This window comes from Cryptomeria japonica, chromosome 3 (genome assembly GCF_030272615.1).
Source record: "Cryptomeria japonica chromosome 3, Sugi_1.0, whole genome shotgun sequence".
NCBI lineage: Eukaryota > Viridiplantae > Streptophyta > Pinopsida > Cupressales > Cupressaceae > Cryptomeria > Cryptomeria japonica.
The window spans coordinates 852915971-852930654 of NC_081407.1; the positions used below are offsets into that span (position 1 = coordinate 852915971).

General features: G+C 37.2%; 1 protein-coding gene across 2 annotated transcripts in view; it reads left to right on the forward strand.

The window, feature by feature from the left end:
* The first annotated feature begins 4029 nt into the window (after positions 1–4029).
* LOC131051179 (pentatricopeptide repeat-containing protein At5g16860) overlaps positions 4030–14684 on the forward strand; it is a 43466-nt gene continuing 32811 nt past the window's right edge. For both annotated transcript variants that reach the window (XM_057985569.2, XM_057985568.2), the window contains exons 1-3: positions 4030–6951; positions 7048–7155; positions 7252–7318. In XM_057985569.2, the coding sequence (XP_057841552.2) occupies positions 4280–6706 (2427 nt within the window). In that variant the 5' untranslated portion in view covers positions 4030–4279 and the 3' untranslated portion in view covers positions 6707–6951; positions 7048–7155; positions 7252–7318. The remainder of the gene's footprint in view (positions 6952–7047; positions 7156–7251; positions 7319–14684) is intronic.

The window sequence follows — 14684 nt, forward strand, 5'->3', positions numbered from 1 at the left end:
GTGAACTGATAGTGACAAGTTGCAGTGGGTTAGTGTGAACAGAGAACTGATAGAGAGTAGAGAAAAGTGAACTGACAGAGAAGAGGCAGAGTTGATAGTCAAGTGAATCAGTAGTGGTTGAACCGGTAAGAAGGCAACAACAGTGAGCAAAGGTGAACAAAGTACTAGTGATGAAAAGTAGCAATGGGTTAGAGTGATCAGAGAACCGACAGAGAACAGAGCAGAGGAAGACCGGTTGAGAAGAGTTGAATCGGTAGAGTGATTTAATTGTGAGAGGTTACAAAACTCATGTGTAACCGGGCTATTACTATTGTATTGATATATTTCATTGTAATCACTGAGTTGGAGCTTGGTGCAGGGGTTGGTTCTCCTTGGGTTGGTTCCCTAAAATCAGGGGTTGGTGGTCCTTGGGTTGGTGCCCTAAATCAGGGGTTGGTGCCCTAAACTTTGTAATATAGTGTTTATTGTGAGGTTGGATTGGAGCAGTAGACTCCAACAACATTTCTCACCGAGGTTTTTCCCATATTGGATTTTCCTCATATATTTGTTGTTGTGTAATGTATCCTTGTGTGTGGTTGCATAATGTTGTCTTCCCTTATCTCACCAGTATCTCTTCTTGGTCTTTGATAGGTTAATTGGTAATCACATCTAGGATTAAAAGGGTTAAGTTTGGAAACCATTGATTCACTCCCCCCCTCTTTGTGGCATCTCGTGTTCTACACAAAAAAGATATTGTAGAGGAATATTGCATATATCTAATAAAAGGAACAATGCCCCTGACTAAGAACTTACAAAATAACTACATTAGACAAGAAAAAATTGCACAAGGCAACATAGCTAGAAAATAAAAACCTACAAAACTATGGGGTTTGAACATAAAAAACATATAAAAATATTGAAATATAGATTATGTGTTCATAAAGGATAATAACACAACACATGAATAAGAAAAAACCGAGTCTGAAAAGTGAAAGAGACCTCAATGTGAAAAGTTGTTTCAATATCTTTGCAGATTGTATTCTCTCCCTCCCTCCCTCCCTCTCTCTCTCTCTCCCTAAAAAAAGAACTGTGTTCTAACTTTGGAGAAAGTGTGTGAAGGTAAATTGGAACTAATTAAGTTCATGATGAGAAATGCATAGCACATTCTTACTCATAGCGCAATATTTTATCTTTAGGACTGATTTGACTACATGTCTCATGATGTTTGAACTAGTTTCCTCTACATGTCTGTCTAAAATCATTTCACATGATCATTTGTAGTTGATCATTTTCATTCTAATTCGAGCAAGATGTGTGACTGAAGTATCTATTATGAGAAGAAGAGGGTGGTGAATGAATATATGTTGCAAATTATGGAAACTATGAGGCAACATCTAGTGAGAGTATTATGAAGTAGATTAGATTATATAAGTGCTGCAAATTGAGTTTGTAAGGTATGCATGATATATCTTTTGTACTTCCTATACATTATTTGTATTTGAGATTAGTGTCTCAAATCTATTGGTACTCAATTCCTTGGATTAGGGGATTAGTGTCTCTAGTAGGTTGGTGCTTGCAAATTGATTGGAGATTAATGTCTTCAGTAGGTTGGTGCTTGCAAATTGATTGGGGATTGGTGTCTCCATTTTGGGTTGTAATTCCTATGGTTTGGTTCTTGTAAATAATTATAAGTTATTTATTAATTTGTGAAGCTGGTTTTGGATAGTAGATCCAAGCAACTATTCTCACTGAGGTTTTTATCTTCTAGGTTTCCAAGTAAATGTAGTGTTCTTATGTGTTGATGTGTGGATTTGGTTTACATAATTATCTTAGTATCACCTTGAGATGCAATAATAATGATGCAATAGTGATGGGCTTAAAAAATAGACTTACTTGATATCACACATGAAAACCCTTGTTTTCTCTCGATATCAAAAAAAAGCTTGAATTTATCCAAACTGTTCACACAAAGAAAAATGATACAATATGACAATGATAACACACTGTAGACACCTATTTATGTCCACTTGATTAAATGAATTTTATATTTGTTTAATTGTCATTTATCCAACTATTAATTAAAGTCACATTTAATTAATCCTTTCCCCTTTTCCAATTATTAATTAAATTAATATTTAATTCATTCATCCCAACCCTCTTCTCTTATTAATTAAATAAATTATTCAATTTATTTAATTTAATTCACTTAACCAAATCCATACCATTAATTAAATAAATAAATCATATTTGTTTAATTAAATCCTCCTTCACATTTAAATAAATTAATATTTATTTAAATCCCCAAAATCTCATCTCTCACATTTAAATAAATTAATATTTATTTAAATCTCCAAAATCCCATCTCTCACATTTAAATAAATTAATATTTATTTAAATCCCCAAAATCTCACATCTCACATTTAAATAAATTAATATTTATTTAAATACCCAAAATCATATCTCTCACATTTAAATAAATTTAAATCACTAAAATCCCTCCCTCACATTTAAATAAATTAATATTTATTTAAAATCTTAAATCTCTCACCCACTTGCACTTTCTAAAAAATGCAAGTTGCAAGTTAACTTTTCTCCTAATCATGTCTCAACCCCTATTATTAGCCTAATCACCCTTTAATGGTTTGCACATTCTTAAACCAAAGGTTAACCCAAAACCCATCAACTCAAGCCTTTAATGGTTTCCTTCTAGAGTCTTCTTAAGCCTTTAATGACTTCCTTCAAGTCTTCAAGCATTTAATGTGCAATCCTTTTGGGGGAAGAAACTAAAATTGTATATAATGCCCGAGGGTTCTTATTGTAAAGGGGGGAATGGCTAATCAGAAACTTGTGAATTTTGCTGAGAAATAATTGTAAATTCGTAGTTATTTTCTAAGGAACTCCATGGTTTTACCACCAGAGGTGTATGTAATGTCATTTGTTTTTTGGAACTTATTCTCCAACTTTGACATGTTTGGTCTTAATGAATCACAAAAGTTGTGCCCATGTGGCCTTTTTTTTTTGTTAATCAAAGTGTCATGTGCTAGTTCCTTTTGAATCTAGTCCAATTTGCTTATGTGGGTGTAATTGTTTCATGTTTAGTTAGGTGCGCATATGGCCATGAAGGCTTTCTTCTCTTCATTAAGCACCTTAAACAGAAGATGAATTGTACCCTTCACAGCCTATTCTTCGGGAATTCTTACTTTGGAGGTTGAATCCTCTTTGTTGAACCCTTATAGGAGTTATTCCAATCGAGAAGCAAGAACCCATTCTTGGGGTCTTTTCATTGGAATTGTCTTCTTATATCGTGTTCTTAGGCATAGAGGAATTATCATTCCTTAGGAGTTTATGCCTTTATTTAGACCCTTGCAGGTGCTTCCCGCAGTCAAGATCTGAATATTATGCTCTATGCCTTGTGAGCTTTGTGCATTTTGTTCTCTTGAGTAAAAATGAAGGGTCTATGGTGCATCATGTCTTCTTGATAGAGGTATGAATCTTTGACCAACATTGGTCAAATCTCTATGAATATTATCTTACACATTCCCAGCTGAACCACTGTAAGTTGTCTCCTTAATTTAGACTTCATTGTGGTGAATCACCTCTCATTAGTTTAGTTGATATGTGAAAGGTTTTCTTCTCCCTTTTCTTCAACCCCTGTATGAAGAGCCGACTTCTAAAATCTCAGAGATCATTCATTAAGGCGCATTAGGTCCCTTGCTTAATGAACTTCCCATAAGGGTGTTGTCTTGATAGTAATTTCAGACATCGACAGTTTTCATGAAGAATTACTCTGTGGGATTGTGGTTAAGAGTGAAAAAGACATGATGAAGCTTCTAAGCTCTACGAACCGAATGGAAGAAAAAAGAAAAAATAAGAACAAAAAATAAAATACATCAAAAAACAGCTAAGACAACTATGACGATACTTCTCACATTCCCCATTACATGAAGATTTATTATCTCACAAGTTTCCAGCAGTTGAAAAAAATTCAGACTTATAGATTACGGGATGATGGCAATTTTATGAACTCAAAAGCCCACACTAAAACTTATCCACTTAATAAATATCCTACTTTTGAAGAAATCAACCAAAAAAAAACCTACAAAATTCCATATGATCACAAAATTAGCCTGCTCCACGAGTGATCCCTCTTCCCTGATTGCGCAAAATAACTGTTGAATTTCCGCAAAAGCTGTGCGAGGCAAGTGATTGTGAGGGAATACCGAAGGACTCACGATGCTTTCACTTTCTAAGCGAGTATTCTGATTCAAGAAAATCAACAAAATCAACGGCAAAATTATCAATGATGCGTGTGTTCATCAGATTCCTTCACAATCTCACCAGATTGAGCTCCAACATTACACCAATCTTACCCTCCATCAATACGAAAACACATCTCAAAAATCTTCCATATCAGTCAAAGATAAAAACATTGTGTGACGAATGGAAATTGGACGAGGCTATTCATGTTCTGGATACAATGGATCGCCATGGCATTTCAGCAGACTTACACGCTTATGATTTACTCTTGCGGGCATGTGCAGATATTCAATCATTAGAACATGGTAAAAAAATTCACATGCATATACTTAATAACAATAGAATCAAACAAAATGCTTTCCTGGGAAATTCCCTCGTCAACATGTATGTTGTGTGTGGCAAATTTGAGAATCCACGCGAAGTGTTCGATGAAATACCCGAACGAAATGTTCAGTTTTGGAATGCAGTGATTAGAGAATATGTCAACTATGGGCGCTTTGATGAGGCCGTTTCAGTATTTTATAAAATGACAGAGGTAGGTGCCTTACCCAATAATTATACATTTCCGCTTGTTTTGAAAGCTTGTGCTGGACTGGGGGAGTTGGAACAAGGCAAGGACATCCATGAGAACATAATGAGATATGGGTTTGAGTCAGATATATTTGTGAGAAATTCGCTTGTCAATATGTATGGTAGATGTGGGAGTATGGAATGCGCGCGTCAAATATTTGACAACATTCTGCAAAGAGATGTTGTGTCCTGGAATTCCATGATTGCCGCACTTGCACAGAACGGGTATGGGAATGATGCATTGGAGATGTTCCGGAAAATGCAGGTGGAGGAGGTGAAACCGGATGTGGTGACATTTGTAAGTGTATTGCCTGCATGCAGTCTCTCTGCAGCCGTGCACGAGGGTTTACAAGTTCATGGTTATGTAATTAAACGCGGATATGAGTTGGATATATCAGTGGGTAATGCTGTTATGGACATGTATGCCAAGTGTGGGAAGATAGCGGATGCAAGGCAAATGTTTGAGAAAATGACTGCCAAAGATGTAATTTCATGGAATGTGATGGTGGCCGGGTATGCTCAAAATGGGAATTGCGGTTATGCACAAGACCTTTTAAGGCAAATGCAAGTGGAAGGAATTAAGTTGAATGTTGTCACGTGGAGTGCAATGATTGCAGGCTATGCTCAAAACGGGTTTGGCAATGAGGCTCTAGAACTATTTCATCAAATGCAGTTGTCAGGTGTTGAACCTAACTGTGTGACATTTTGCGCTCTTCTGTCAGGATGCGCCCTTTTAGAAGCCTTGCAAGAAGGCAAAGAGATTCATAACTACATTGTTAGATGTGGGCTACGCTCCAATTTACTTGTAGGAACTGCTCTTATAGATATGTATGCAAAATGCAAAAATATAGAAGATGCACGCCATGTTTTTGATCGCATGTCCGAGAGAAACGCTGTATCATGGACTGTCATGATTGGAGGGTATGCTCTGAATGGGAATGCAACCGATGCCTTGATTCTTTTTAGTCAAATGCAACAGTTAGATATCAAACCAAGTTCTGTTACCATTGCATGCACCCTGCCAGCATGTGCACTTTTAGCAGCAGTGCGTAAGGCTAAAGAAATTCATGCTTACACACTCAGAAGTGGATTTGAATCGGTAGTAATTGTGGTAAACTCTCTTATAGATGTGTATGCTAAATGTGGAAACATTGATTTGGCACGACAAGTTTTTGATAAGATAACTGAAAAAAATGTGATCTCATGGACTGCAATGATTGCTGGCTATGGAATGCATGGGCTTGGTAAGGAAGCACTTTTAGTTTTTGACCAAATGCAACAAACAAGCACGAAACCAGACAATGTCACCTACATTGCTGTTTTGTCTGCATGCAGTCATTCTGGCCTGGTGGATGAAGGCTGGAGACATTTTGACTCTCTGAGTCGAGATCATTGCCTCACACCAAGAGCTGAACATTATGCATGCATGGCTGACCTTCTTGGTCGTTCTGGTTTTTTGAATGAGGCACTTGAATTTATTAAGAAGATACCACTAGAACCTAGTGCAGATGTATGGGGAGCCTTGCTTGGTGCGTGCAGAACACATCACAGTGTAGATATAGCAGAAAGTGTTGTGAAGCACCTTTTTGAGTTGGAGCCCGAAAATTCTGGGCCTTATATATTACTCTCAAATATGTATGCCGAAGTTGGCAGGTGGAATGATGTTGCAAAGGTGAGAAAACATATGAAAGATAAGGGTTTGAAAAAGAGGCCAGGATGCAGCTGGATTGAGGTTAAGAACAAGGTTAATATATTTTATGTTGCGGACAGATCACATCCACAAACAGAAAAAATCTATGCAATGCTGGAGAGCTTGGCTGTACAGATGAGAAAGGCAGGGTATGTGCCGGACACAAGCTTTGTGCTGCATGATGGAGTGGATGAGGAAAAGGAGCATTAATGCATTGGGTGCCCTTTGTGGACCACTGAGGATTGATTGTCTAGTTATTACTGAGTCATCTAGTTTGTACCTAAGATCAACGAGTGATAAATTATTGTTGGGAACCCAAGATCTTACCATCATTTCAAGGAAGTTCGTGTGGATAACATGGATGATTACATGCAAACCTGAGCAAATAACCTGCTTGTTTTCCACAATAGTGATCATATTAATACATCTGCTTTTTGACAGTTTAAAAGGGCCAGGTATTATTCTCATTTTGTGTTTAGCACGATGTTCAGAAATATGTTGTAAGATCTACTGCACACAGTGACATAAAGCCTTGATGTTCATTGACTTAGATTGGATGATTATATGCATAGTTGAAAAACTTGCATGACTCACGAGTTGATCACCTAAAAACTTGCCAAAGCCTCACAATATCAGACCGAAAACTTGGCCAGCATTATGTAAGTTTATTCTGCCCAAAAAAGTTTCATTTTGCATCATTTTTCAAGTCTGTGTTTTGGAGCATTATCATTGGAGCATCTCATAATTGTTTGCAGGTATTTGGGAAGTAGGACTGAACAGACTTAGTAAATTTATTTTATCTTATCCAGCTGCATTTCAAAGGTATGTAAGACTTTAGTAGATTTTTTTGGGGTTTTGTGCCTTAATTTTAAATTTCTTGTGCTAGGGTTTGGCTATTTATTATTTTGAGTTAAGTTGTAGTACTGACTAGTTTCTTTTTTTTTTCTTGTTTTTCTTGGGTTTATTTCCATTTAAAAAATAATAAAAAATGGCATCCCCAAGTAAGAGAGATAGCAGCAAACCTAGGGATCCTACTTGCAAACATGGGGGGTAGTAGATAAGAGTTAGGAATGGTAGTCAACAACTATTGTGGGATGGATATAAATTGCCTCAAATATCATCTTGTATGTATTGCTTGCCATGATGTTGTGCCACATGCATAAGCATCTCAGGGGGTTAAGCAAGAGGCGGAAGCTCTCCTTGCATCTCATAATAAGAAGAAAAAAAGAGAAAAAGAGGATGATGAAGGCATTGGTAGGTATGACCTCTATAGTGGGTCGTTCTTCTATTGAGCCTTGGATATAGGGATTAGGTAGTGTATGCAATTGTAGTTCCAATTTGCTTGTTCCTATTAACACTCCTAGTTTGCAACCTTCATTGGAAAGTATAGGGGAACAAGAAAATGTGACATAATTGGTATTACAACATTTTGTTTAATGTTGCGATTAGTTCTTATCGAGTAGTTGGTCACTACATTGATTGTGGTAGTAGGGGATGCAATGCAGGGAACTGTTGTGTGTTGAGTGGGCCATTATCCTAAGATGTAATAAAAAACACAAATCAGCTAATAGATGAATAAAAACAAAATTGGAAAAAGAAGGGCTGCAACATCCTATGTAATGGGTGGATGGATGGTAGGAATCAATGAATCCTAACCATAAATGGGTGGATGGATGGTAGGAATCAATGAACCCTAACCATAAATGGGTGGATGGATGGCAGGCAATTCAATATTTGTATGGGTCAAGCAAGAACAAATATGAATCAATGAACACATTATTGATTGGAGGTGGAACCAACAACCCCACCAACATATTCATGTAAATTTTTCTTCTTCAATTCATTTTAAGTAGATGAGAAGGTTCTAGATGACCTCAACATATTTATGTTGAGGTTGGTCCTCAATGAGAAACTTAGAGAAACCATACATAATGAGCTACAAATTTTTAAGGAGGCAAAAGGGAGGTTGTATTCTTCATCTCCATGTATTTGAACTAGAGAAACTTTGCCATTAGGTACAATATATATATATATATATATATATTCCAGTTTATTGTTTACAAAGGTTTAAGTTATAAATTTACTAAAATCCTTACAAAGTTGTAAATATTGTCCTTGCAAATTTGTGGTATGAAGATTTCAGTGCAACAAAATCCAAGTTTAATCATGTCATTCACATTTTGTCTTAACCTTATAACAATTTTAGTTGTGAGCACAATTAGAGTGTTATTAAAGTCATTCACTCAAAGAAGTACAACAAGTTGACTAAAAAGCACTTGAATGACCTCATCTTTGTGCAATACAATTTTGAATGCTTACAAAGAAGGTGAAGGGGCAAGAGACTGTAATATGCACCCTTCTTTTTTTTGTGTGTTGTTTGAGTTTTCAAAAGCATTTATTAATAATATAAGGGAATATAATCAAATAAACATATTTGCAATAACACCTAAATGTACATATCATTGATTAATCTGTTTTTTATGAAATAACCACATGCTGCAATCAATTTCAGAACTGATACAAAATTTGGACAGCTACATATAAATGAACAATACCTAGATGGCTAAATCAACTCAAAATGAGCATACAAACATATCCATTTGCTACTATTATAAATAAGCCTGATAAATATCTGAAAACAGCAACTGTACCTACCAAATGGTGTTAAAATCTTGGCAAACCCTAGCTTCTCCAATTTGAAATTACTTGCCATGGATGAAATACCGGGAGGTGACCCAAATGCTGCAAGGAATGCCCCCAAACCCAGGCAATTAGGCCTCCCAAGTCTCATGTCTCTATCTATGCTGTATGGCCAGCTATGGAGGAAGTGCAACCAGCAATATGAGGTGAAAACTCTGACTTAAAGCTCCCAAATCTGCTGTTCTGTCCTTTCAAATCTGCTCAACAAATTTCTTCTTCAAAGTCTAACATACTAACTGAAATTTCTTATCAATAAAGCTCCAACGTAGTTCCTAGATGAAACCACCTGCAAACCAGCCAGGAAAGACCTTTCACTTTTGCAACTGATGTCCTCTATGAGGGTTTTTGTCCTCATAAAGTCCTTGGATGAACGAAGTTCAAACCAGTAACAATTTATTATCAATTCTCAAGCATGAATTGTAAATGAGCTCACAGAGTTCTTTTATTTGCTCTCCTGAAACCCCATGCCCACCTTGGAAGAATAAAACATTTACTTTATTTTACTAATTCCCTTATGTCTCCCATTTTGGATGCCCCCTTTAAATTCAACATTAATTTACCTTTATAATATTTCCTTATGTTCCCTTGGCGTACATTATAAAAAGTCACCTTTAACATTTTAATAAACACTAAGTTAAATATTTACTTCAACTTTATAACATTAGTGTTTAAAACAAAATAATATCCCAGATTAAAATAATCACCAAACAACATCAGATGCAGCAGCTGACTATGCCAGAGTGTAGCCACTACAAAAGACCAAGTCAATGTTGAAATTGTGACGTACTAAAAATTGTCATAATTAACAAAGTGTCCAAAAACACTTGAGGAAGTGTTATCGAATGTAATGTCCCCTTTCTGATCTGTCCTAGAATTTGCCTATGAATCACAAATGCAACAAATTAGGGTTAGGGTTACATCTTACCAAGTAAAATGTCTCTTTGAATAGGGTGATCCTGGATTAGAATCCTGCAACAATAACATAAGAAACACACTCACTCACACACACACACATATATAATCATTATTAGGGTTAGCTCATAACACATGCTACTCATATAATATCAATAGCATCATTTCAAACATATTAGGGTGTGGGAGAAGTATGATAGGTCCGCCCAAGCTATCCCACACTAAGCCCAAGAGCAGAACTTTGGCCCTCTTGGCCTCTGTGGCAGGCAACATGGACATCCACTTGGGGTCCCTACCTACTGGGGTGCTTATACCCGCTTTCCCTATCCATACTTCATCGACTAAGGTTAATAGCCATCATTGTAGGTCAAAGGGGGATCATATGGGGGTTTCTTGATTCTCCTATCTAAGCCCAAGAGCGGACCTTTGGCCCTCTTGGCCCCTGTGGCAGGCAACATGGATATCCACTCAGGATCCCTACCTAGATGGCAATCCCCTCTTCCCTACACCTTCTTTACATACGTAATGGGGGTTTACATGCAGATGTATTAAATAAAACATATGCAGTTTTTAGCACACATATATGCACGTGCAAGAAATGGATATTGATAATTAATGGCACAATGATTCAAATTGTTAGATACCGCTTATCATTTGACTCAGTCAAACTAAGGAGAATCTGGTCTATTATTATCTCTGCCGATCTCACAGTGCTGAGTTTGATTTCTGATCGCTGTCCTTAGCCTTGATTTCTGAAGATGGAACTTCCCATCAATTATTGATGCCTGATGATAGTTGATATTATAAACTGGAGGTATATTTATCTCAGTTCTTTTCGATCATCCTCCTTCACCAACCCATCTATCCTTATATCCTTCTCAATTGCTGAAGGGATATGATGCTTGAAAGGTGGTGTTTCTTCAAACGTTGCTTTCTTAATTATGGGTTGCCTTTAACAAATTGTTTATTGTCTTTAATGAATCACATCATATTCTCGTGGGGGTTACTTGTCTTTACTACGGTTTTGTCCCTTAATTACTCCAATTGCCTGTGCTATAATTTACCATCAGATTTTCATGGGAAGACAGATGGATCTTTGCTCCAGGGGGCATGACATCACAAATCTTCTGATGGCTTGAGCTCAGAGCAACACTTGGAAAGGCCATATAGGCTAAACTGCAGATCTTCAAGACCCAAGGAGTTCCCTAACCAAACCACATTAGCCTACGTGAACCCATGGAATAAGCTATCAGTCACCAAGCTATTAGCAGCTTAGGAAGAGGATATTACAATCCTTCCTCCCCAAAATCGGTTGTCCTCAAGCAATTGGAATTCTAGATGCTGTGATATCTGCTCACTTTCCCATGTTGCATTCTCAACCAGCAGGTTCTTTCACTTTACCAAATACTCTTTGATAGTCCTCCATAGAGTACATTACCTGGAATCAATGATAGCCTCAAAAATAAAAAATCAGCTTCCTGTCCTTGCCCATTGGTGGCAACTCAGAAGAAGGAACTACATTATGCCCCAGTGCCTTTTTGAGGCATGATACATGAAAAAACAATTTGTACTCGTTTGCCAGTAACTCCAGCTCATATGCCACTTCCCCAATCTGTTCGGAGATCTTGAAAGGGCCATAAAACTGTGGCTTAGGCTTCTTCGACCCACTCTTCTTGAGAGTGGACTGCCTGTAGGGCTGTAATCTCAGGTATACCATGTCACCATTCTCAAAAGTTCGCTCTGTGTGGTGCTGATTAGCGTATAGCTTTTGTAGGTTCTGAGCCTATTGCAAGTTCTCTTTCAAATATTTCCTTATGTCCCGAATTTCCTATAGTAAATCTCTGGCCTGAGGCACTCTGTTGTCCCCAAAAAGTTGATCAATGAAACTTGGAGCTTCATATCTGTATAATGCCATAAACGGTGACATCCTGAAAGATATGTGATAAGTTGAATTATAATAGTACTCACTAAGGTGCAACCATCTCACCCATGCCTTTGAGTGCGCTGAAATGTAGTTTTTGGGGTACCCTTCCACCCATTTATTCACTATATTTGTCTATTTATTAGTCTGTGGGTGATAGTTGCTACTAGGAGTGAGCTCAGTCCCATTCAACCTGAAGAGTTCCTACCAAAAAAGACTCAGGAACATGTTTTTCCTGTTACTGTCAATGCTCTTGGGCATCCCATGAAGTCTAAGTATCTCTTTAAAGAATAGCTAAGCTACCTATGCTATTGTATATGTTGAAGAAATGCCAATGAATTGAGCAAATTTTGTTTAACTATTTACAACAACATATACACAGTCCTTGCTCTGTACCTTCAATAGCCCTGTGATGAAGTCCATAGAGGTAACACACATTTTTGATTGGGAGTAGGTGGGGGTTACAACAAACTAGTTGGGTAAGTATGTTCATTCTTGTTCTACTGACATGTGGGACACTCCCAAACATACTTAAGGACTTCATTTTTAAGTCCTTTCCAAGTGATTCTCTCTTAGATTTGTCTATACGTTTTGAAGGAATCTGGTTGTCCAACCATTGGTGCATCATGAAAGATCCTCAAAAAAATTTCTAGTGCATCATGAAAGATCCTCAAATTTTTTTTCTTAAGCTTTGAATTGGATACTAGATAAATTCTCTCCTTATAGATAATCAACTAACTAATTACAATGTGCCTATCATCCTATATAGTACCCTCAATAATGCCTATAGCCCAAGAGTCCTTAGTATACTTTGTTGAAATCAACTCCCTCCAATCAGCAATAATCTCCACTAAAGAATACAAATGAGGTCTCTTGGATAGGGCGTCTGCAACAACATTTTTATTTCCTTTGACATACACAATGTCAATGTCATATGCTTGAAGCTTGCTCATCTATTTTTGCTATCTATCATTAAGGTTCTTCTGATTCAAAAAGTATTTGAGACTGTTGTGGTCAGTTTTACCAATGAACTTGCCTCCCACAAGGTGTGGTTTGAATTTGGCCAAAGCATGCATAATGGCCAACATCTCCTTATCATATATTCAATAACTCCTTTTGGCACCCCTCAACTTCTTACTCTTGAAGGCAATCGGGTGCCTATCCTATATCAATACAACACTTATTCCTTCTCTTGAAGCATCATACTCCAACTCAAAAGGTTTGGAAAATTTTGGAATAGCTAAAACTAGGCAAGTGCACATAACCTGTTCGAAATGATCAAAGCACTGTTGTGTTGCATCTGACCAAGCAAAAGCTCCCTTCTTGGTCAAATTTGTAAGTGGAGCTGCTACTTCTGAAAAGCCCTTAACAACCTTCTATAGAAACCACATAACCTAAAGAGATTTGTGAGTGTAGGCCAATCAATAATTGCTTTGATCTTCTTGGGACCTACTCTCACACCCTTAGAGCTAATGATGTGGCCAAGCTAGAGAAGCTTTATCATGCCAAACTCATGCTTAGACACTTTGGCATATAATAATTCTCTCTCTAGGATGCTCAATACCTCATCAAGGTGCTTCATATGCTCCTCTTAGGTCTTGTTGAAAACCAAGATATCATTAAAGAATATGAGAACACATTTCCTTAGTTGATTATAGAATATCCAATTCATACAAGACCAAAAAGTGGCTGGAGCATTGGTTAAGCCGAGAGGCATTACCAAAAACTCAAAGTGACTGAAATGACATCTAAATGCAGTCTTCTCTACATTCGCCTCTCTCACCCGAATCTGATGGTAATTTGACCTCAAATCAATTTTGGAGAAACAAGAAGCACCATGCAACTCATCGATAAGATCATTAATTCAAGAGATGGGATACTTGTTCTTAATTGTCTTCTTGTTTAGTACCCTGTAATCAATGCATATGCAGATTGTCCCATCTTTTTTCTTAACTAACACCACTAAAGAAGCAAAGGGACTCTTACTCGGCCTTATTTTCCCCATATCTAGCAACTCCTCAATAGCTTTTTTGATCTCATCCTAATGTCTCTTTGGATGTCTTATGGTGTGGTAATCACCAATTTGGATCCCTCCTCCAACTCTATAACATGCTCTATGCCTCTCTCGGGGGGTACTCCAAGAGATATACTACTAAACATCCTACCATGCTTGGATAACAAAGTCTAGATATCAGATGGTAACTATTCTTTTGTTGCTCTATGACTCTAGGCATTATGATGCATTCTATTGTCCATTCTACTTGATCGTGCCATATTAGTCTCTCCATTCTGTTGAAAGAGACTACCCTCATACTACCATCTGACATGCCTCTGAGCACTATCTTCTTACCATTTGTCTCAAACCTTATCCCCATAGTATGCAAGTTCATGTAGAACTCTCCAATGGATTGCAACCAATGCATGTCGAGTACCACATCTGTATCTCCTATGCTTACATAGAAGTGATCTCTTACTTCTTAATCACTCAATTGTATATTCAAATTAGGAATCTTCCATGTGTAGATTAATGTAAATCCATTTGCAACGATTACCTCAATCCCATCAAGTTTTTCTGTTTTGATTCCTCTCCTAGTTAGTACCCCTACATCAATAAAAGTGATAATTTGCTGTCCACAAAGTACTCCTTTAACTTTG